This window comes from Lissotriton vulgaris, chromosome 2_1 (assembly GCF_964263255.1).
Source record: "Lissotriton vulgaris chromosome 2_1, aLisVul1.2, whole genome shotgun sequence".
Classification (NCBI taxonomy): Eukaryota; Metazoa; Chordata; class Amphibia; order Caudata; family Salamandridae; genus Lissotriton; species Lissotriton vulgaris.
Genome location: NC_141687.1, coordinates 1,620,066,637 through 1,620,090,786, shown reverse-complemented (window position 1 = coordinate 1,620,090,786; position 24,150 = coordinate 1,620,066,637). Strand labels below are relative to the sequence as shown.

Genomic DNA, 24,150 nt, shown 5'->3' with positions numbered 1-24,150 from the left:
TACACATGCTTGTAACTCAAAGGATTTTTAATACAGTATTCGCATAACAATGTTCCACCATTTTGAAATCTCCACACTGTCTTTCTCCTCAACTCCATATGTACATATTCTATGGGGTAATTTTAGTAGTTGCCAATTTTCTCTAGAGAAAACTCAATTTAGCTCCAAATTCATTAGACTCCAATACTCCCAGAGTCCGGATACCCAGGGTCTTCTGTCCTCAGGGCAACTTCTGGAGGGGGTAATGCTATCAAAGAACTGCAATTTTACTTACAGATTAGGAAGGAACATTTCTACTTCCAATAGGGCAAGTATATATATATATATAGAGAGAGAGAGAGAGACATATGGATTTTATGATGTATTTTTCTATATATTTAATATTGTATTGTATATATTTATTTATTAATTTATTGACACTTGCATTAGAGATGTAACAAATTCTGCCTCTAATCTGAATATAAGTTTGGTATGAAATTGGAGCTTAATAGAGGATCATGTATTTTATGGTTATTTGTGGATTGAGTGACTACTTAGTACCCCGATAGCGATCTTGAATCAGTAATGTGGATAACAATGTCTTGTTTCGTACTATACTATGTTCCTTGTGAGGTTTGGTACTATTTTCAGTATTATCAAAATCAATTTTTTTTATATTTTCAAACACATCGTTGCACAGTGCACTTTATGGGTAGAGCACAGTAATAGAGTTGGTCTCTTTTCACGTGACACAAGCCATTAATTCCATACCAGTGGTAACTGAGTAGGAAGAGAGAAAACACTGAGAAGGTAGACATATTTAACATAGTTTCCTTCTCACAGCACATGCTCCATGATATGCATTTAGTGGATCATTATAAAGAGCATTTATCTTGTATATTTGTCCAATGTAGCAAGTGGACATGAATTAAGAATGTTTTTTTAAAAATATATATTTATAAGGTGTATTTTACATTTATTGTTCGCTGTGGTGCTGATACTGTGAAAGTATGTCTTCCAGCCTCATTGTATCAGGTAGTCACGTGGTATTATTCACTAATGTGTATGTCACTTTAAATTTGACTCACGTTCTGTGCAAACTGTCGAGTGAACAAGCGGCTGAGGCTGCGAAACGAGTCTTGACGTTGCCCGACAAATAAATCAATTTTGAGCACCGAAACTGGGTCCGTGCCTAATCCTGCGGCAGGCGGCGCCGGGAGTAAAGCGAGCTCTTGCTGCATTTGGCGAATATGCACTTTGTTATTGATGCAGTAGAGAAGTCGAAAAGGGGAGGTGATATAGAGAAGAAATTACGCCAGTTAGAGTCCAAGTACATCATAAAACTCAACAGTAAGACTCCTGGGGGCCTTAACATGGGGGAAGATCTCAGTAATTTTCTCTAAATCGGAAATATAGGATATTTAACTCCAGGCCTGGAGTTCATATCTAGGACAGAATTGATCTCACATCATGACATATATATAAATGTAAGTCCCCACCTTCTGAAAGCAGGTTAACTTGGATTATGAATCAAGATGTATTGTTAAAACATTTGATTTTTTTTAATGACAATTGTATTCATTAATTTTTTTATCACACCGTGCACTTTTCTCACATCTTGTTACGTAATTGGATAGGAAGGGTCTTCTTTTTCTGCAAGCGTCTCAAAAATGGTATTCTCCACCATGCCCACTAGTCTAATTTAACACAACATGTAGACTGTGAGATACCTCGCATATTATAGTTATACTCCACGGGTAATTCAAAACGCATTAGTGCACAGTGATAACTTTATGCATAATGTTTGTAACCCTACATTGGATGGACACATGTAAATTAACATATCAATATTTTTCTGAAATTTTTGCACTGCTCAGGACTGTCCTATGAGAATGGTGTACAAGAAACAATGATCATACACTTAATAAGTAGTATGTCTTCTGTCCGTCCGGACAGGGTATTTATTTTTCATTACATACAAATAAAGTGTTTCTTAGAAAATGTCAAGCGGGCACAGCCGTGACCCTCAACATACAAGACAAAACAACAAAGAAAAAGTATAAAAAAGGCAAGAAATCCGTCTGCGCACTTGTACCTCAGTGAAACAGACTTAAAGTGTTCAGAAAACCACACCATTGCATTATTAAGTGTTACATAAATAATTTGCATATGGGGTTAAAAGTCGACGACGTGTCAATGCTTTTTAAAATAGAGGCATCATCATCAGGACAAGAGTTGACATTATTGTTGTCTTGGACACGAGTAATAATATTTGAGCCTTTTCGTTACATTTACTTTACATACATATTTACATTGGGAAGAAAAGGAGGGAAGAAAAACAAAAAATAACATAAATAACAGGCATGTATCAGAGATCCTTTTTGGCTGCGTGTGAAGTGATTGCCAGTGATACATTCCGTATTTGGTCCATGGTAAGTGAAAGGAGTTTAAATACATTTATGGATAAGAACAATGTCGGCGCAGTGACTGTGAAAAATATGAAACGACGATTTCATGCAACGCTCTCAACGAATCGTGGGAGTGCATGAGGTTATTTACAACGGCTGAGTAGAGTCTATTCAGGATTGGAATCAAGTGAAAACAATATCAGCGCCGTGACAGTGAAAATATACAGTGGCGGCTGCATGCATGGCTGCATTCTGATAGAATCTTTGAGGCGGCAGAGATAATAAAAAACAGAATTTTAAGCCGGAGTGCACGGTCTGGTTGAGTTGTGCACGGTGATGGTTGAACGTGCAGCGGCTGGCGTGATGGCTACATGTGGGGGGTGAAAAAGTTTTAAGTGAATCACACGTACGTCGTAACAGTATGGCCATCCGTAGAAGGTTCTACGTGGTTAAGACAGGAGGTTAGAGCTTTAGCGACGCGCAACGAACGCATCTACTCAGGGTAGTTGGGTAGCAAGTTACCTGGTAGGTCGGGTATGAACCTCGACTTTAAGTTCTCCGGTGTCTCTAGATATCCGGGAAGATAATCACGACTCAGTCGTGTGAAAGCCGCAAGGAGCACAATGGCTACCTGGGAGGGGGCGAAAAGAATGCCAGGTTACACGAGTGTAAACCATAGCGCTTGCATTATAGCGGTTTCCGCGTGTAGTAGGGGCCCACTTACTGAATGAGTGCATCGGCACTGCTGCGGGTATGACGATCCGGTGCTTAGTGAACCTGGTTTCCCGGGTTATATCTCAAAGGGGAATAGGCAGCGTGAAGGGACTCGGTTGCGTGGGTATAGTGAAAGGGAGTGAATGCGGCGGCCATCTTAAAGTGGTGACTTATATTGCAGTGAGCATGCAGATTTTGGAAGCAAAGGAGGAGTACAATGTCTGCATCTTTAGAAATACATCAACATGTAAGGACATTCTAGAAATTTACAGCAAGGACGTCCAGTCCTCAAGCCGATTTAACCCATTCGGAATGATATTGGTCTCCAGATGGTCCATGTAAAGAATCGCTAGGTTGGGAGCAAAAATTGCTCCCATGGAAGTTCCTTTGACTTGGCCGTAAAATTGTCCCTCAAAAAGAAAAAAGTTTTTGGTCAAACAGATTTCGAGTAGCTCAAGGATGAATAGAGAGGGTACGTTATGTGGACGTGCTCTTGATTCAAGAAACTTCTCAATCACACGGAGGGATTCAAATTGTGGGATATTAGTGTACAGTGATTCCACATCCAGCGTGCACATAGTGCTGGATGTGGGATCAAAGGGGTAATCCTCGATGAAGTTTATCATAGCCATACTGTCCCTGATGTAACAGATGGTTTCAGGGACGAATGGCTTGATAAAATAATCTATGTAATGTCCTAATGGTTCGAGGATCGATCCACATCCCGAAACTATGGGACGGCCTGGTGGTGATTGAGGGTTTTTATGGATCTTGGGCAGGCAGTAGATCACAGGAGTCCGTGGAGATTTGGTATTAAGGAAATCATACTCTTTCTTGGACAGGAAACCTGAGTCAAGTGCCCTTGCAGTGATAGGTAAAATCAGGTCTTGAATTTCATTGGTAGGGTTGCGGGGAAGTTTGCAATAGTTCTCGTTGTTGTTAAGTTGGCGAAGCATTTCATTTTTGTAGGATTCAATATCCTGGATAACTATCCCTCCCCCTTTATCAGCAGGCTTTATTATCAGGGATTGGTTGTTTTTGAGGGAGGAAATAGCATTTTTCTCATCAAGAGTGATGTTATATGGGATGAAGGACCTTTTGTCTTCAAGGTCTGATAGGTCCTTAAGAACCAGTTTCTCGAATGTGGGGATCTCAGCTGGAATCATACCAGCTGTAGGAGAAAATGTTGAGGGAGGTCTAAACGGGGTATTGTAATGTTTAGGAAGGGATGGGTTGAGAATGAAGAAACTGTGTAAATGAACTTTCCTAAAAAATCTTAGGAGTTCTGTTTGGGCTTCCTGAAAGTTAGGGCGTACTGTGGGTACGAAGGACAAACCTCTACTAAGGAGTGATACTTCGTCGCTATGGTTTACACTAGTGTAACCTGGCATTCTTTTCGCCCCCTCCCAGGTAGCCATTGTGCTCCTTGCAGCTTTCACACGACCGAGCCGTGATTATCTTCCCGGATATCTAGAGACACCGGAGAACTTAAAGTCGAGGTTCATACCCGACCTACCAGGTAACTTGCTACCCCACTACCCTGAGTAGATGCGTTCGTTGCGCGTTGCTAAAGCTCTAACCTCCCGTTTTTATTTCACAGATAAATTAATATAGCGGTCTTAACCACGTAGAACCTTCTACGGATGGCCATACTGTTACGACGTACGTGTGATTCACTTAAATCTTTTTCACCCCCCACATGTAGCCATCACGCTAGCCACTGCACGTTCAACCATCACCGTGCACAACTCAACCACACCGTGCACTCCGGCTTAAAATTCTGTTTTTTATTATCTCTGCCGCCTCAAAGATTCTATCAGAATGCAGCCATGCATGCAGCCGCCACTGTATATTTTCACTGTCACGGCGCCGATATTGTTTTCACTTGATTCCAATCCTGAATAGACTCTACTCAGCCGTTGTAAATAACTTCATGCACTCCCACGATTCGTTGAGTGTTGCATGAAATCGTCGTTTCATATTTTTCACAGTCACTGCGCTGACATTGTTCTTATCCACAAATGTATTTAAACTCCTTTCACTTACCACAGACCAAATACGGAATGTATCACTGGCAATCACTTCACACGCAGCCAAAAAGGATCTCTGATACATGCCTGTTATTTATGTTATTTTTTGTTTTTCTTCCCTCCTTTTCTTCCCAATGTAAATATGTATGTAAAGTAAATGTAATGAAAAGGCTCAAATATTATTACTCGTGTCCAAGACAACAATAATGTCAACTCTTGTCCTGATGATGATGCCTCTATTTTAAAAAGCATCGAAACGTCGTCGACTTTTAACCCCATATGCAAATTATTTATGTAACACTTAATAATGCAATGGTGTGGTTTTCTGAACACTTTAAGTCTGTTTCACTGAGGTACAAGTGCACAGACGGATTTCTTGCCTTTTTTATACTTTTTCTTTGTTGTTTTGCCTTGTATGTTGAGGGTCACGGCTGTGCCTGCTTGACATTTTCTAAGAAACACTTTATTTGTATGCAATGAAAAATAAATACCCTGTCCGGACGGACAGAAGACATACTACTTATTAAGTGTATGATCATTGTTTCTTGTACACCATTCACATATAGGGACCACTGTTTTTTGTAATATGAATTGCCCAAGGTCCCTATGCTATACCTTAAGGGTTCCTTGTTCTGTTGAAACAGGACTGTCCTATGGACACATTTATCCTGTTTACATTTTGCACTATGCACTTTATCCATATGATATGGTTAAATTTGCACAAGTCCCATGTTTACATTTTGAAGCACATCAGCACTTTATTATTCTAATGTTGCACTAACCAATGGCATATTTTACAATTCTTGATATTGCAGTTTCCATACATGAAGTGATGCAAATTCAATGTATTTGTACAGTATAATTGCTTTTATATATACACATTTTCTAATGGATTAACTGCAAGAAATGGGCTTTTTTATCTATGCCTGTGAATGGACAAATGAAACCCTGTCCTCATTGTATTGCATTTTACTATTGATTCCATTGTTTGGGTAATATTCTACATACATATGCATCCTTTGCCCGCACTATCAATTACCGGATTAAATATATGCACATAAAGCAGTTTTTACAGTTTATATGATCCACGATCTTTTTACGTTTATTCTGGTATATCCATATTGTTAAATAGTGTATTGTCTATATTATGATTACATCGGGCAATGGCATATGTATCGTTCCAGTATGGCGGAACATTTTGTATGCACTCAGTGGAGCATTTTACAGCATGAGTCCGTTGTTTATGTTGATTACCAAACAGCGAGATTGGCGCGCATTTGTAATACTGTGTATATTTAAATGGTGCATGCGCGAATAAATTTCAACACGTGAAATTACCTCAAGTCTGGCTGTGGCGTCATTTGGAGTCCTGTTTTCTTGTCCGCACGGAAAGTGCGATGGATGGATGGATGGATGGATGGATGGATATATATATATATATATATATATATATATATATATATATATATATATATATATATATATATATATATATATATATATATATATATATATATACAGGTGTAAGACTGCACTGAGAAAGGAAAGTGAAAGACATAAGCACTTACACACCCAAGAGATTGTAGAATAGACGGACCACAGAAACCAAGCACAGCCCAACGTTGTGGGGTGCAAAGTCGACCAGTAGGAATCCTGTGTGCAAATACATCGTACCAGAACTGAAACAGGAAGCGACATGGTTTGTGAAGAGGAAGAAAACAAACATGCTCCCAAGAGGCACGTGCTATATTGCCAAGGGAGAAATCACAGCTAAACGTTGTGAAAGGTATGCATACGGTAACATGCCTCAAAGAAGCCAGCCGTGGCGGGACGCGAACAATGCTCTGGAGAAGTTTGCATTATCAGAGGCAGGAACCATCACTACTAAGCCACTGCTACCTTATAAACCAAAATGCATTTCACCAATGCGAAAATGTAAACTCTAAAATTGAGCAATGTCACGCCCTGAGGACTTGTCAAGTTGCAAAGTACCGCAAACAACATAGTGAGCAACAAATAAACTAAAGCATATCGCCAGATCTCCACACCGTGAAAAGACAAGGGACCTTCCAGGGGTATTGCAGTAAAACAATCCGAGGAGGACACGCTGGATGCTCAGCAAGGAAATATACCACCCAGAAAGAATTCCTGATGTGGCATGAGAGAACAGCTATACAATAACCAACTAATACCCCACATAGGATAAGTCACATCCCCATAAAAAGGAGGGAGGAGGATCCTCCCCTGAGACTAGCTCACAGGCAGAGAAAAATGAAAACAAAGGCAAAACAGCTGTCCAGCTGAACCAGATATCTGGGAAGTAAAGGCCTCACACCCAGAGACTGAAGGCGTTACATATAATAAGAGCAGTACAAACACTACAACCACCAATAATGCAATACAGTCCGTAAGAAAAGGACCACAGGAAAAAGAAGGAAGCAGGGTAATGCACAATTACAGATTGCCAGCCATGAGGCGCTGAACTGCATATTCGGGATGGCTATCAAAAAGGGTGATCCCATCAAAGGGTAAGTCTTTGAGACTCTCCTGAACATTGTCAGGGAAAATACCATTACGCAACCAAGCAGGTTGTCTCAGAGCTACTGACCTAGCCATAGCTCTACCCACGGAATCCACTGTGTCCATGGCCGACCGAACAGAGAATGTGGCCAGTTCACGGCCATCCCTAATTAGCGGAGTAAGATCAGCTCTAGGTCATTCAGGAAGAAGTCAGTGAACAGAATCCCAGAGGGCAAAAGAAGCTCATCCAAACACGCAGGACGTATTTAAAGATCTGAGGGCTGAGCTAGTGGACACAAACAGATTCCGGCCACATGACTCCAACTGCCGGGACTCCCTAGTTGGTGGAAGCAATGGAGGAGAATGCTAACAGTGAAGCTGAAGCAGCTTGTACAACCAGCCCTTGAGCCCTAGGGTGTAGGGACAGAGACAGGTTCGTCTGGAGCAGGTTGATGACAGTGTGCAATGGCAAGCTCCACAGAGTCTTCTGATGTGGATCTTGCCCAAGTCCCTGGAAGGATGTGATTTAACGAATCACTGAAGGGCCGTAAAGGCTTAACATTAGTGCTGCCTTGATGGAGCAGCTCCAACAGTGATCTGAAGGCAGAGACAATAGGAGGCTGGAAGTTAAAAAATGTCAGCAGCCTCACTAAGGACCCTAGCAAAAGCTGCACTAGCCTTGGTCGCCATTCTGGACAGCGATGTCTGCCCCGAAGACGGCGGGAGCCCTTGCACCCCCAGGACTCTGCAGACGGAAAGGAAGGAGACAGCAGGGTATGATGCCGGATCAGGACAGCTTTTCAGCAGCGAACAGATCAATAGCCTGGAGAGAACATTAAAGCTCCTAAAGTTCCTCAGCACCCAGGAGAGGCGCCACCTGGCGACCAAGCTATAGCTCTCCGAAATTCAGCTCAAGAACTGGTGACAAAATGACCATCTAGTGAGGAGCTCCGGCCGGGAGCTCACTCGCCAAGGATTGCCTTGTTGGCGATAATCCTCTTAAATCTACCCCCTCCTCTGACCTTTTCACTCACCTGGGGTTCTGTTGACAGCGGTCCCTCTACTCTCTGTTTCCCACGATTTAACTTGCGGCCTCTGAGGATCCGTGAATTTTCTTCCGAACATGGAGCCAAATCAACATGGCTGATGCTCGGTGGTATAGGGGAGATTGACCGTAGATCATACCCCTGGCCATCACCTAAATTGGGCACAGTCCTCCTAGTTCGCTCCACTGTGTCTCCCCTCCTGCCGACAAATTAATCGTGAACCTGCCGATGGCCGAAACAACTCCGCGCGGTTGATGGCTGGAGATCACCCCTTTCCTCTTCTGGATTTGCTACTTCCTGCGGCTTTCGATGAACTCTGTAATTTCTGCGATGGCGGAGCTCCAGCAACAATACAGATGCCCGGAGGAGCAGCCTTGGCTGCTATTGAGGAGATTGGTTGCGGATCCTCTCTCGGCCGTCACCTACCCTCTGGACAGTGGCACTGTTTTACCTCTCCCTGCATCATCATCTTTTTTTCTCCTCGACCTCCAATGAACTCTGAGGGATTACCGATGGTCGGTGATCGAATCCTGCCGCCGGTCAGCACCCTGGTACTCTCCAGGCCGACCATTGCCTCTAATCGATACACGCCGGCTCTGGATGTTGTTGATCTTTCTGACCCTTCCGGCTTTGTCGACTCGCTTACTCTGACTTTTAGTTTGACCCGATGTACTTTCCTCCTTGGCCATTCGACTAGTCTTGCTACGATTCCTACCCCTTACTATTACCCCACTTCTCTCTACGTACCATAGGACTTGTTTTCTTCTGCTATATAATGATCTAATGGATGTAACTTTGTAACGCTGTGTTTCTCCATACCATGATTTTCCCTTGTAATCGGATGTAACTATTTAACAATGCTGACCTCCAGTAAAGCGCTCTGATACCTCTAAGTTTACCCAGCGCTATTTAAAACTCTTCAAATAAAATAAATTAAATAAATTCTGAGGGGCGACAGTTATTCATAGGCAGGGGATGGTTGTAGGCTAATGTGCCCTCCAAGGTTCAAAGAATCTTCTGCCAGAGGCTGGCCATGAGAATCCAAATGCTCAACTCCACCAGTAGGATCAGAATCTACCTGCAACACTGGGGAAGTGGAAACAGCAGTGACCTCATCCTCCATGTGGAGATGAAATGAAAAGGATATCTCCGGCAACGAATGACGTCGAAACGGCAGCGCATCAACGTCCACCACTAAGGGTGTCTCTGCCGAAAGGAGTTGTATCGACATTTACCGCTATGGGTGAAGAAGTCCTCTGCTGTGGGCATCACAGATGTCATAACAGCCAGCCTCACCGGACTGTTTCCTGACATCGAAACAGGGCTGCACCCTGGCGTCTCAACGGGAAGCCCCATTGGACTGTTGCCCGATGTCGCAGCGATTCCAGATACAGAGCTAGGGCACTCGATCAGCGCCGAGGATGGACCCGTCGGCAAACTCCCAATCAGAATCCCTTGTACTTCTGTGGGGTCCGAAGGTGAATGAGGGTTGTCCCAAAAATGGTGTAAAGCCTGATATACGGTTTCTATTTGGGCCCTAGCCACCCCTTTACTAGGAAATGGTGAATGGGTGGGGATCGACATCTGTGGGGTCGCCTACGGAAAAAAACCGGGAGGAAAAGGCACCACCGTCACGGCCACGGGAGGCTGACGGCCTCCATGACTGACTTTTTACACTTACCTGTCAAGGGCGAACAAAGTCCACGGGAACGGCTTTGCGACCTGCCCAGAGCAGGAATCCCAGCACGGGAAGGGGAGCGATGCCGCTTGGACTCCGAACTGGACATCCGGCCTGACAGCAACTTCATCCAACGTTCCCGCAAGGACATGGGCTTCAGCCATTTACAGGCGTTGCACTCCTCAGAGTCGTGGTGCTCGTCCAAGCACCATATAAAAATAGCGTGCGGATCCGTTGCCGACATCTGTCCCATGCAGGTCTCACATGCCTTGAAGCCCAAAGGCACGAGCGCACTGTTCTGGAAACGGAAAGGTGCCAAAAAAGCAAAAAAACTAAAAGAGGCTTGAGGAACCACTTCTTTTGGATCCGTGTTGCAGCACCGAAAAGAAAAAAACTGACATCAGTGCACTAGGAGGGACTTATATGGCTCCACTGACATCATATCCGTGTATGAGGTCAGGGCAGAGCCATGCAATGCCGTCCCCTGGCATGCAGAGGTACTACTGGAAAATCTCCGGATCCAGACTGGCTCCGGCGGGAAATTCTAAGTTAAGGTATTTGCGGCTAGATGTCTGTATCAGATAAGGTAGGTTAGTCATGGGCCAGAAGTTGGCGAGGTCAACATGGTCAAGTGTAGATTTCTCTAAGAGTAGAAGATCTGGCCCTCTACGCCAGCACAACTTCAAAGGGAAATACAAGAAAAGGATTCCCTCCCAGTATCACAAACCAAAGGGTATATTATAAACTTCCTTAATATATCAATAAAATATAAGAGAAGATAAAACGTTCATACTGATAATTTCTTACATAATTAAAGCACTGGCCCCCCCCGCCCCCCCAATCAAACTCCTACAGTAGGAGACAGTGTCTCGAGGGGAGGATATTTAAACTGTTGGGGGCTGGGGTGCATCAGGAGGGACGCTAAGGTGTTGTGCTTCATAAAAATAAAAAAATCACAAATGCCTCTTAATAGTTTTGAATACCCTTATATGGTAACATCCGTACAGTGCGCCTTCTGTTGCTCAGGCAGAGTTGAGGTAAACAACTAATGATAAAATATACCACGGGCACAAACAAAGCTGTTCAAGGCAATGTATTTCAACATAAATTGTGTCCTTCATTGGTATTCTGCTAACAAAATTTGCATTTAAAAGGACCAGGGACTATGAAAAAGAGGTCTCAATTAAATAATTATCTTACATGAACATAATACCCATCTTCGGTTAGTCAACTCACCAGCTGCATTGCTTTTATAGCAGTCATAGATCTCCTTCACTCTCCTGTATCGGAATGCAAGTTTCCTCATCCAATCCACTCCTCCTGGAACCCCGGTGGTGCACCCATGACCACTGGAACTCCCTGTGCCACTGAAGTCATCAGTAGAAAAATTGTAGTTGCTGAAAGAAAGACTTATCATTTGAAGTCAATTCATTTAGGGGGTATCACAGAAGGCTGAACAAAAAGCGATTCTCTTTTCACTCGTTGGTTTCAACAAGCCTGTTTGGGTCTGGAATTCTGAATTGTTGACAAAACACTCAAAACGGACAACATATCTCAATGATCCCTCCCTTTAAGGCTTTAAGGCTGAAGAACTGTAATTAATAAGAAGAATTAAGAATAGAGATGGGCCTGGCCTATAGCCAAGACTGATTCTTTGATTGATAATATTTTAGCCCAAACTCTGTAAAGCCGTGATTGTTAACCATTTTGACTTCTGAGGACCCCCCCCTGTTGATCATTACTGGGGACAGACAAACCCCCACTGAATGATTATCAGAATCTGCGGACCCCACTGAATAATTATCGGAATCTGCGGATCCCTACTGAGTCATTACTGGAAGCTGGGGACCCTAGTCGAAGCAGTTTTGGTGATTTGAACCACAAAATACAAAAAGGATATATTTTATTTGATTCACAAATTTAAAAAATCAATCTTCATTTTAATTGGAAGGAGTTTTCCTAAATTCAATGAAGGCAACCCATCGTCTATACTATATTTTGTTTGATGCGCTTGCACTGTCCCACAAATCAGATCTCAGGATACCAACTTAATTTCTAGCCTACAAGTCAGATCTCAGGATACCAAATTAATTTCTAGCCTCCAATTTCAAACTCCTTCGCAATAACTGAACATATTAAAATTGTCATTTTTACACTTTGCTTCTTTATTTATATGCACTTAATTAAAAGTTAATATTTTATTTTCTAAACCGTCGCAGTCCCAGAGTACGCTTCGCCAACCCCTGATGAGTTCCCGGGCCCAAGGTTAACAGCTGCTGTAGAGCTCTTCTCTGGTCTGACCCGGTCACAGGGAAAACCATGGGGCTGCTGGTAATAAGGGGCAGAGTGGGCATTGTCCCCACAACAAAAGCAGAAAAAACTCCACCGAGCAGCTTTAACATAGGCCTCAGTGATGCTCGGTTTAAAGCAGTAATCTGGAACTCTAAGTGATGCAGCTGCACATGTGTCTGTTTCGGTGGGAGTTTAATCCCTAGAGGGACAAAGAGTTCAATCAGGGAATTGTAAAGCGCGCTACTCACCCAAGAGGGTCTCTGGGCATTATTTATTTATTTATTTAGTGTGTTTTGATATCGCGCACAGCTACCCCAACGGGGTGTCCCGGCGCTCCCTTGTGACTACATACAGCCTGATGAGATGAAATTAGGCGGGGGTCGATCAACAGAACAAGTATGTTTTGAGGGCTCTTCGGAAAGGTTGCTCATCCTTGATCAACCGAATAGCATTAGGGAGTTTATTCCAAAGGGCCGCAGTCAACACCGGGAAAGTTTTCCCACCTGAGCGGATTTTCCTGAATCTGGGGACTGTGAGGAGGTTTTTAGATGAAGAGCGTAAAGTCCTGATGTTAGTATAAGGGATCAGGCAGGTGGACAGATAGGCAAAGCCTTTACCTTGCATGGCCCGATGAGCTAGTACCAAAGCTTTGAATTCTGCCCTTTTGTGCAGGGGTAACCAGTGGAGATTGCGACGATGGGGAGTAATATGCTCACGAAGAGGAATACCTGCAACTAGACGCACCGCCGCATTCTGGACCGTCTGAAGGCGATGACAGAGCCCTACAGACAGTCCAGTGTAGAGCCCATTGGCGTAGTCTAGATGCGAAGTAATCAACGCCTGCACATCAGTCTTCCTGGTATTACTGGGTAGAAAATGAATGAACTTTTTTATCATTCTAATCTTGGCTAGGCAAGCGGCCGAGACTGTGTGGACTTGCTGATGAAAAGTGAGGTTGGAGTCCCATTTAACTCCGATGAGGGGGGATGTAAGCAGCTCCGTTCAGTCTAAGAGCCAGGTCTTGAGTGTCTTCCAGAAGATGTTCAGAGAGGGGGCAAGTCTGATGTCGACTAGGAGCTCGTTCCAGGTCTTGGCCGCGATGTACGAGAAGGCCCTATGTTGCGATGTCAGGGTGGGTGGGCACAACATTTTTAATAGCAATGTATCTGCAAGTTTTGGGCATTTAGTTCTGTGGCCCAGAGCCGGGTCTACACAGCTCTGTGAACATGAGATCAAAAGTGCGAGCCACTTGCCCACCGATACCAGTGTGGTTTGACATTTTCTTTGGGAAAGAACGGGCTGGAGGAAGAGCCAAAAGTGTATTTGAACACTGAGGGGACAAAAGAACAGAGCACACTAGGCCCTAAAAATGAAGCCGCTCTTAAAAGGTCACTATATAAACTTAGCTGCACGACTAACTAGAATTTTTTAATTCGTATTTTCTTTCTTTATAGCAATATATTTCTCCACGAGCGCCCCCACTGGATTTTTTCTCACTGGGTGCCTCACCATCCGAGGGGCTGATGACAGTCTCTCCAGGAGTGCGCCTGGAATACTGGCCAAGAGGACGCAGTTCGCCTCAAAGCACTCCATGCTGATCTGCATTAAGTTCCACTCAGGTAAGTGGCTGCCCCACCATAAGCCCCATGGCACAGGTTGTTAAGTGAACTCAGAAAAAATAGCTGCTTTGTATAGCAGTTTGAAGCTGCCGCATGAAACTAGTTGCTGTATTGGCAATTAAAACACAATGTCGTTGTTATGATATAATGTTCATGTCTGACAGCCTCATTTAACTCTCATTCAGTCGAAGAATGTGAATATTGAGGTGTCCTCGCTTTTCAGTCTCTACTACAAACTGGTGCCTGACAGGAGTCCGCTCCCCGATTGGTTTCCTACCCTGGTACCACCCCTAGATTCTTTCTTTCCCCAGCCTGAAAAATCCAAACAATAGATGGTAGTTGATTGCAGCTCATGCAGGAATTGCCATGAATTCAGAGAAAAAACTTTTTAAAAAACCAATCAGGGTCCTGGGTGTTATTGAAAAGATGTTTCTATGGCTAAAGGGATGTGACTCCTGTGGGAAGTTGGGCTGGCATATGCTGTCCACTATTCTAGAGGGCACCTTGCACCATTCCAAATGACCCCTTATTGATGGTAGGTTAAAGACAACCTTATAGAAAGCTATCCTAGTGGTAGCTGTGGAGAGCAGACTGCAGGCTAAGTCTTGAAGGAATGTAAAGCATCTTGTTTTACCAGTCAATAATCTCATGAATGACCAAATGAAAGGAGAACCACACCAGGTATATATATATAAAATATATGTATTTATTCTAAACACATCCCTCTAGTCTCTTTATGAGGCTAGAGACAAAAGTACATTCAGTAACTTATTTAGCACACAGTAAATTAGCACAATATATGGTTAGCCTTAGGGGCGTACTAAACCATATACTAAGAAAGTGGTATAAGAACCACGACTGACATAGATACAAGGCCTAGAGCCTTCAGAACAACTGTGGCCACCAGGAACCAACCAAGGTAGTGACACAGGGGACCCAAGGGGGACGTGTGCAGTATCTAAACACAGCCGTGAATCACCATTAACTTCTATGGGGAAAGTCGCGGTTGGAAAATTATAGATTAAGCACACTTGAAAGAGGACTTGGAGCAAACCTCTTTATAACTAGGCAGTTCTAGAGTCAATCCCCACGAGAGCACCGGAGTACTCGAGTTACCTCACCCAGGGAAGCCGGGTGCAAAGGTGTCTTTTGATGTCAGCTTTCGACATCTTTTTCAATGGCGAGCTGCTGGAAAGTGCTGCAGGCGACCAAGTGGAAAGTGTCCGGGTGGATCCAAGGGTGGATCGGAAATCTGAAGAACCTGAAAACATAGGGGACAGAGTCTGGGTCACTAGCCAGTGACCAGGAAGGCAATGAGAAGATGCCAACCAATGTCGGGTGATGATTTCAGGTGAAGGTGAAGCTAGACTCTTCAGCCACGAGGACCAGGAGGCGTCGGGGACTACCGTGAGCTGGATTCGAGCTGTCCCACGAAGGATATCGAGTGCTGTGGTGTCGGTTTCCGGATTGGACCCAAAAAGTCGTGGCAACAGCAACCCAGGCAGAAAGCAAAGATTGGCTTTGGTGCAGACCAGCAAGGTCTGAGGGACTCGCCCTTTAGTGGAGAGTCAGGGCACGTCTGGAACAACCAGGAAAGCCCAAGGAACAGAAGTTACCTTCGTGGGAACACACCAGTCGAAGGACAAGTGAGCGCGAAGGAGCCTCGATCTGAAATGCTAGAAACGGGCCCATGTAACACTCGTGGAGTGTAGGCCCACAATCCTCGGAACAAAAGGTGCTCTGGGCTTGGACTACAAGTAGCCCAATGCACAACTTCGGTAAAGCTCGGGAAGTCGATGCACTAGCAAATGTGGACAGTGTTCAGGGGTTCCGGTTTTTTGTCACTCGTGAGGGCTGCGGGTCTCAGCTTTGCTGGGATCTCGTGTCTGCCTCGGAGAAGTCTAGAAGTCTGGGTCCTGTGTCGCAAATCCATCGGGATCCAGCAGGAGCCTTGGAAATGCAGACCGGCAAGATGCTTATTTGGTGCCTGTTTGAACAGGGGAGTCACTCCTTGACCCCCAAGGGAGATTCTTCCGTCTTCTAGTCGAAACAGAATGTCGATGTTCCAGGATATATGTTGCAGAGTTTCGTTCAGGTATAATATAAAGTCCTAAGGACTGGATTCCTATCCTTATACTAAGTTTAGGGGTTGGACTTACTATAGTGTCCCACCTATGGGAGGACCCAGTGAGAGGGTGGTTACACCCCTTTCCCCTTTTCCAGTTTCACGCCAGAGCAGGGGCTGAGTGTCCCTGCAACCGGTTTGAACTGGGGTATGCACAGGGACACCAAGTGTGCCCCGAGCACGGTCTGAAAAAGCATTCTATGAATGCACTCACTCAGCCCCAATACACTAAAGCCTGTCTGGGAGTTAGTTACACCTCCCTGTGATAGGAAACCTATTGTCCTGGCCTCCCCCCATTGGAGTTACGTCCAGCAGTAGTAGGTCAGACTCGTGTCTGTGGCTGCAGCATCCATTTTGTGATGCCAGGGCTCCTTAAAACTATTACCGGTTAAGCAAGTATGTACAGGTCTTCTCCCTCTAGAAGGGTGGAATTCTACCCCCGCTGCCAGGACTGGCGGAGGGTTAGAATTCCAAAGTGTTCGACACCAAACACAATATGTTTCCATGCAGCCATTCCAAAGTTAGCATTTACCACAAGGTTATAATGCACTTAAGAGTATATGGTCTGGCTGCATCACAGAACAGCCTCATTGAATAGATTCTGAAAGCTGCAGAGGGGCTTAGCTCATGTATGGGCACCCTCTCACACAAAACCAAGCACTCTGCCTTCAGGATTGATTAGGCCTGCCATAGGAGTGACTTATAGGTTTATATGTGTCGGTGATTAAAGGTAGATATAGGTAACCTATATCTTAGTACGGGGTTCAAGCACCACCTTACCCAGGCTGCAGTAGCAGACCTTTGGTGCCATTTGGAAGGCTTCCCAGGGGTGGCATAATACATTCTTCAGCCGCTGGTAGGCCTCTGGGGTACCTATGCCCTTAGTACCCAAGGTACTATATACTAGGGACTCACAAGGGTAACCCAGTAACCAATCTGGAGTGTACCTAAAGTACATGCAATCAATTTAGAGAGGAAGCAGCTAGGCTGGGGTTCTGAATAGCAGGGCCCCAGCCAGACTAAAGTCGAAAAACAGCGAAACACCAGCAAAAAGTGGGGGTAACCATAGTAAGCAGATCCTACTCTCCTACAACTCCAAAGCAGTCGACCTTCATTTATAGCTGTTCCGCACAAGAAAGCGCCTGCCCACTCAGCCTTTACCCCTCTGACACGGGGAACAGCTCTGTTGGGTAAGCACAATGGGGTATGAATGGTTTTTATACGATGGGCTAACATCGCTAATTATACTTCGGACACAGGCGAATAACTACCATTCAGTCTGCTAACAGTGCAGCCTATCATAGCGCCTGGAAGCCGATTGTTATCACTGCAGAAGCACACCTTTGTGATTATTAATATTGGTCCTTACCATTGTGGTAGTACTGCTCAAAGGTGGCGGGTAAGGAAGGAGGTGTGAGTATGCTCTGGAGCTCTCCTCTGCATTGCCACTTCTTGTACCCGTTACCCTCCTGCGGCTCCTATCGCTTTCAGTATGTTACAGCAGGCTAAGGCTCCCCCCCCCCCCCCCCCCCCCCCCCCATCGGACAGCTTTGCCTCAAAGTCCCTCGTTCGCATCTGAAGTGTTCCCATTCTCGTCACTTGCCTTCAGGTTGTCTTGGTATATGGGCCAGTAGCAGCCAGGATTTCGTTAAAACGGTGGTGGTGGAAGAGTGGGGGAGGGGAAGAAAGATGACAAGACAAATAAAGAAAAACAAAAAAACACTTAACTGCCTCATGGCACCACCTCTGCAGGGACAGGCTCCCAGAGTTGACGGGGGCCAATCCGGATGCTGCTTTCATGCTGCTCGCAGCTTGAGGGTAACATCATGATTGGCCTGAGCACCCTCGATTTGCATTCCCAGGCTGGGAATGGAAAAAAATCCTGGGAATCCAAGTTAGACTGGGAGCCTGTGCCTGCTCTCTCCTACCAGACAACACATTTCAGGTTGGAGAGAGAATAAGTGCGCATGACGTTTTGCCGCCTTAAGACGCCTGGCCAAACCATCATGCGCACTGATAGTGCCAGTCATCACCCTGGCCCTGACCCCAAGCCTCTGCTCTGAGAGCAAAAAAACATCAGTAAACAAGGTTTCATTATCATTTTATTTGCCGATGTGGGTGGGACGGGGGGCATAGTGGAGAAGCCGGCGCTGATGGGCCTCCCCCAAGCTCCCAGTCTCTGCACCTCTCTACATGGTTTTGCCATTGAATTGGATCCTGGCTGCAACACCAATCCGCCAGTGTCTATTGATCTGCTGGCTGCTAAGTGGGAGAGCTGCATTAGGTAGGTAAAAATATTGGCTATTTGTTCATGTTTTAGGAGTTCACCAGTGCCGGGACAATGTAGGAGGGAGGCTGCCAGAGCACAGAACCTCCCTGCTCAGCCTTCAACTGGCACTTCCTAGGGGATCCTCATTAGCGCGGCCTCACGACCTCTCGCTGCATTGTTGTTTCTAGGACTTGTTGCTCTGCTTGTCCTCCATAAAATCACCCTTCATCAACACACCGCAGGAGGACTACTGGACTGTGCTTGAGTGGGTGAGGGGCAGAGAGGGTTTAGTGCTGCTGCAGCATGGGGTCTGTGTCTGCATGTATGGTGCATGCTGAAGAGTATGCTGTATGACTGCAGAGTGAGTTGTGTGACTGAATGAATGCGGGAGATCGTTGTGCATGCATGAGTGCTGGGTGAGTAATGAGATTTAAGTCTAGTTTGAGTTCGATACAACGGCTTGAAATGTTCTCCACAAAGGTAAGGAAATGTTGCGCCAACATATACATTTGCATATATACTTTAGTTACTCTAATGATTTGTGCATGCTATTTATGTGATAAACATGCCAATTAATCATCACAGGCAAAGAAAAAACAGCAGGTACTCAGGTATGCAATTCATCCTGTTTATTCCTGACACCCTTCAGCGATTTCCACCCTCTTAGTCGCAAAGTGCCCCTTCCCATTCCAGCCATGAAAAAACAAAACCAATTCATAGTAATTGAAAACAGACTATGCTGATAAACAAATCCATAAGAATACATTATTAATGTGATTGAAGGATAGTATTAACATAAGTAACAATTCCAATTCAAATTTCTAAAGAGAAATGTTAAATATCAACAGTTCAGAACCATGTTAAACTGCCTGAATCAGTTTGCACTGTATTCCACCCTTAATTCAATACTAAAAAAGCTAAAGCTGTGTTTAGGCCAGACCATAAAAGGATCTCTCACTGGATACAATATGGGTATCGGCCATCTAATGAAGAATAACATTTCCTTAGATGGGACAATTTCCAATATGTTGTATTCAAATATTTTAAGTGAATGAGTTTGTCTCTATTTAGAGAAATGGATTTAGTTCACTGATAGCAAAAGATCTTCACTAACATCTCCGGTCATGAAGAATCAGGACTTCCTACTTTACACATTACTGGCGGACCCCAGATCTAGAAGTTGACTATGGTACTTAATTTAATTTTCAAGTACTACAGGCACATTTGTTAATACATTTGAATGACATTTTTCTACAATTAAGGTAAAAAAAATGTCCTTGTAATAAAATAAGATGATTTCTAAACTGGATAAGACGGGGTTGAAGTTTCCTTCAACTCCTGCCCACCCCACTAACAATCATTTCAGCACAGAAGAAAACAAGTTACTTACCTGTAACTTTGGTTCCCCATTATTGTTAACTTTCATAGATTCCCATGCTTTGTATCATTCCCCGTCGTCAGCCTGGGAGCCTCAGTAAATCGAAAAATACCATAGCAGTATGTACAAAAGAGAAAGTAAGGCCTAGGCCTCATCTCCTTTTGTAGCCTATCTCCCTCTTTTTGTAAAAGAGACTAACACTTTGCAACAACCAATCAGATTAGCCTCACCCCATTGAACCCTCAGGAGAGAGCCTCAGATTTTGCAGCCGTTGTGTAACAGTAACCACTTTTGCTGAAGGCTGAGCTTTCCCGGGGAGGAGGGTGGGCGCATGGGAATCTATGAAAGTTACCAATACTGGGGAACCAAAGTTACAGGTAAGTAACTTGTTTCTTGCCCAAGTATTGGAACTTTCATAGATTCCCATGCTTTGTATCAGAGTAGCTAGCAGTAAATCACCAATGCACAGTTTGTTACAATCGTATCCCAACATTTCAGCATAAACATTCTCCTATAAACAAATATACCTTGTAACAATACATGCAGAAAACGTATGCGATACAAAATATGCAATCATAGGAAGGAGGGATAAAAGGTAAAGCTCACCTCACATTGGAAAAGATTCCCAGTACAGCTTGTCCTACTGCCGCTTCGCTCCCCATGAAAGAGTCCAGGCAGTAATGTTTTGTGAAGGCATGGGCACTGCTCCATGTGGCTGCCCTACAAATGTCTTTTATAGGGACTCCAGCGAAGAGAGCTGCTGAAGATAATACTGATCTTGTGAAGAGAGCTCGTACCAGTCTCTCCAGTAGTTTTCCTGCTGTCTTGTGGCAGTAATTAATCGTGCTTGTAATCCAGTGTGAAATCCCTTGCTTTGAGAGAGGAAGTCCTTTCCGAGGTGCACTACAAGCCACAAAAAGTTAAGAAGATTTTCTAAAATCCTTCGTTCTTTCAAGATAAAATGTAAAACATCTCTGGACATCCAAGGAATGAAGAGATTGTTCTGCAGGCGTCGTAGGACATGGAAGAAATTATTTTAGAACCACTGGTTCGTTCAAATGGAAATCTGAAGGGACCTTTGGGATACATTTTGGATTGGTCCTTAAAAACATAGAATCCTTCTTGAACTGTAGAAAAGGTTGCAGAATGGAGAGAGCTTGCAACTCTCCCACTCTCCTAGCTGAGGTAAGAGCCAGAAGGAGAGGTAATTTCCAAGACAAGAATTTCAAGTCCGCTCTGTGAATTGGCTCGAACGGATGTCTCATCAGTTGAGCCAGAACTAGATTAAGATTCCAGGTCGGAGGTGGCGGCCGTACTGGTGGAAAAACCCTGAAAAGACCTTTCAGAAATTGCTTGATAACTCTAGCTGACCAAAGAGATGGACCCGAAGTTGACCTTCTGTACCTTGAAATAGCCACCAGATGAACTTTAACGGAAGAATGAGAAAGGCCCGATTTAGCCAGTGATAAAATGTAAGGCAGTATCTGATGAGAAGCTAAAGAGAATGGATGGATGTGCTCCCGATGACACCACAGGCAGAAACGTTTCCATTTGGCACGGTAAGCCTTATTCGTACTTGGTGCGCGAGCTTGAGATAAAATCTCTCTACATTCCTGAGGAATATCTAGAGAGTGGAATTCTCTGTGCTCAGGAGCCAGGCTTTCAAATGGAGAGAGCTCGAATCTGGATGAACCACCTGTCCCTGGGACACTGTCAACAGAGATGGGATGGGACGAAGGTGATATGGATGATCCTGCGAAAGTAGGAGGAGTTCCGTGAACCAGAATTGGCGAGGCCACGCTGGTGCTATTAAGATCATCCTGCAAGGTTCCATCCTTATTTTCCTGAGAAGCCCTGGAATTAGGTGAATTGGCGGTAAGGCGTAAACAAATGCACCTAACCAGGGCATCGAAATAGCATTCCCCAGCGACCCTTGATGGCAATCCCTGCTTGCATAGAGTTGGCATTTCCTGTTTTCTGGAGTCGCGAACAGGTCTATTGTTGGAGTTCCCCAACGCCGAAACACTTCCTCCAGTGTCTTGATCTAATTCCCACTCGTGACAGGAAGATTTTAGACGACTCAGGGTGTCTGCTGTTGTGTTGAGAGTGCCTGTTAGTTGCTCTGCTGAAAGCACTACATTGTGGAGAATCACCCATTCCCATAACATCTGGGCCTCTTATGAGAGCAGAAGGGATCATGTACCACCCTGCTTGTTTATGTAATGCATGGCTGTTGTGTTGTCCGTCCTGACCAGCACAGTTGTATTTTGAACCCTCGGTTTGAAAGCCTGCAAGGCTAGGTGAATCACTGATTTCCCAGAGATTGATATGAAGGCAACGCTCTTCTGCCTTCCAATGATTGCTTAGTTGGAGATCCTGGAAGACTGCGCCCCAGACTTCCATTGATGCGTCTGTGGTTAGAACCAGAGGGGATGGAATCATTCTGTAAGAGACCTTTCGAGATATTCTTCTAGACAGTTCTTCTTGACAGCCCACCAACCTGCTGCTTTACGAATGAGAGGAGTGACCTTTATCTTGTGCTCGAAAGAGCCTTCCACCTGCCGCCATTGCATGTCTAGTTCTTGCAAGGGGCGCATTCGTAGTCTGCAATGCGGAACCAAAGGTATGCAAGATGATATCAATCCTAGAAAAGACTTGTAAAGACGAACTGACAGGGATCTTCTTCCTTGTAACCGATTGCTGAGGAGATTAGCTTTTTCTGCCCCTCTTCCGAAGGAAAAGCTTTGCAATTCTTTGTATCCAGAATGGAGCCCAGGAACTTGACCCTCCTGGATGGAACAACGACTGACTTGTCCTTGTTGAGACACAGACCCAGGCATCTGAAAAGTTGGATGCAATTCTCGACTGCCTTTGACGTGGTCTGAGAAGACGGTGCCTTTATCAACCAATCATCTAGGTAAGGGAAAACTTCTAGGGATTGTTTCCTTAAGAATGCTGCTACCGGGGCCAATACTTTTGTGAAAATCCGCGGAGCAGATCTGAGCCCGAAGGGCAGGACCTTGAACTGAGCTACTGTGAAGCGAAAGAATTTCCTGTGAGCTGGGTGGATCGGAACGTGGAAATGTGTCCTGGAGATCCAGAGTCGCCATGTAATCCCCTGGGATTAGAAGATGTAAGACGTCTTGAAGAGAGATCATTCGAAAGGAGAGTTTTATGAGATAGGTGTTTAGTTCCCTCAGATCTAAGATTGGGCGCCACTTTTTTTCCGTCTTCTGAATGAGAAGAAATCTGGAATAGAATCCTTTTCATCTTTGCAAGAGTGGCACTGGTTCTATCGCTCCTTTGGTGAGTAAATGAGACTTCGAGAAGGTGCAGATGTTTTTATTCTGTGGCACGAGTGGATCTTGGAGGTGGTAGGTTTTGGAATTCTAATGTATGGCCAAACTGAACGATCTGTAGGACCCACTGATCTGTTATGATCTTCCAGCAATCGAGAACATTTGTAATCCATCCCCCTATCTTTGGAACAAGAGGTGAAGGACCAGGAGGCAGAGCCAGGAAGCAGCTTTTGGCATTTAGAGGTATCTCTACCCTGATGCCCCTGTCTACCTCTGGAAGATTGGCGAGAGAAAGGCGCCGATTTATTTTTCCGCTGAGAGTACTGTGGTTTGAATGATTGAGAGGATTGCTAATAGGAGGAGAATCGTTGCTGATAGCCTCCCCTATAAGTAGAGAATCCTTTGCCTCTTGCACCCCGGAAAGGCACCTTTCGGTATTGAAGCGTGCCCAAGGATTTTGCCGTTTGTGTTCTTTTAAATGTCCTGCAAAGCGTCATCTACATGCTTGCCAAACAGCATGTCTCCATCAAAAGGCAGATCCAAGATTTTATTCTGTACCTCTGGGCGTAACCAGGTACATCTCAGCCAACCTGGACGCCTTAGGACCGCTGATCCAGCTAAGGCACGAAAAGCTGTTGTAGCAATGTCCATTGCACAATCTATAATTTCCGATGAGGATCTTTCCCCTTCCTCTAGTATCTTTCTTGCTTCCGTCTTGGCACTCTCTGGAAGCTGTTCAATGAAAGGAGAGAGATCGCCACATTTGGCAATCATATCGTCCAAAAATTATGAG

The 24,150-nt window shown here is 44.6% G+C and overlaps 1 protein-coding gene across 12 annotated transcripts in view; it reads right to left on the bottom strand.

The window, feature by feature from the left end:
* The window catches only part of EYA3 (EYA transcriptional coactivator and phosphatase 3), a 1,455,294-nt gene that overhangs the window by 186,904 nt on the left and 1,244,240 nt on the right, over positions 1-24,150 (bottom strand). For all 12 annotated transcript variants that reach the window (XM_086957503.1, XM_086957498.1, XM_086957496.1 and 9 more), the window contains one exon: positions 11,612-11,772. In XM_086957503.1, the coding sequence (XP_086813629.1) occupies positions 11,612-11,772 (161 nt within the window). The remainder of the gene's footprint in view (positions 1-11,611; positions 11,773-24,150) is intronic.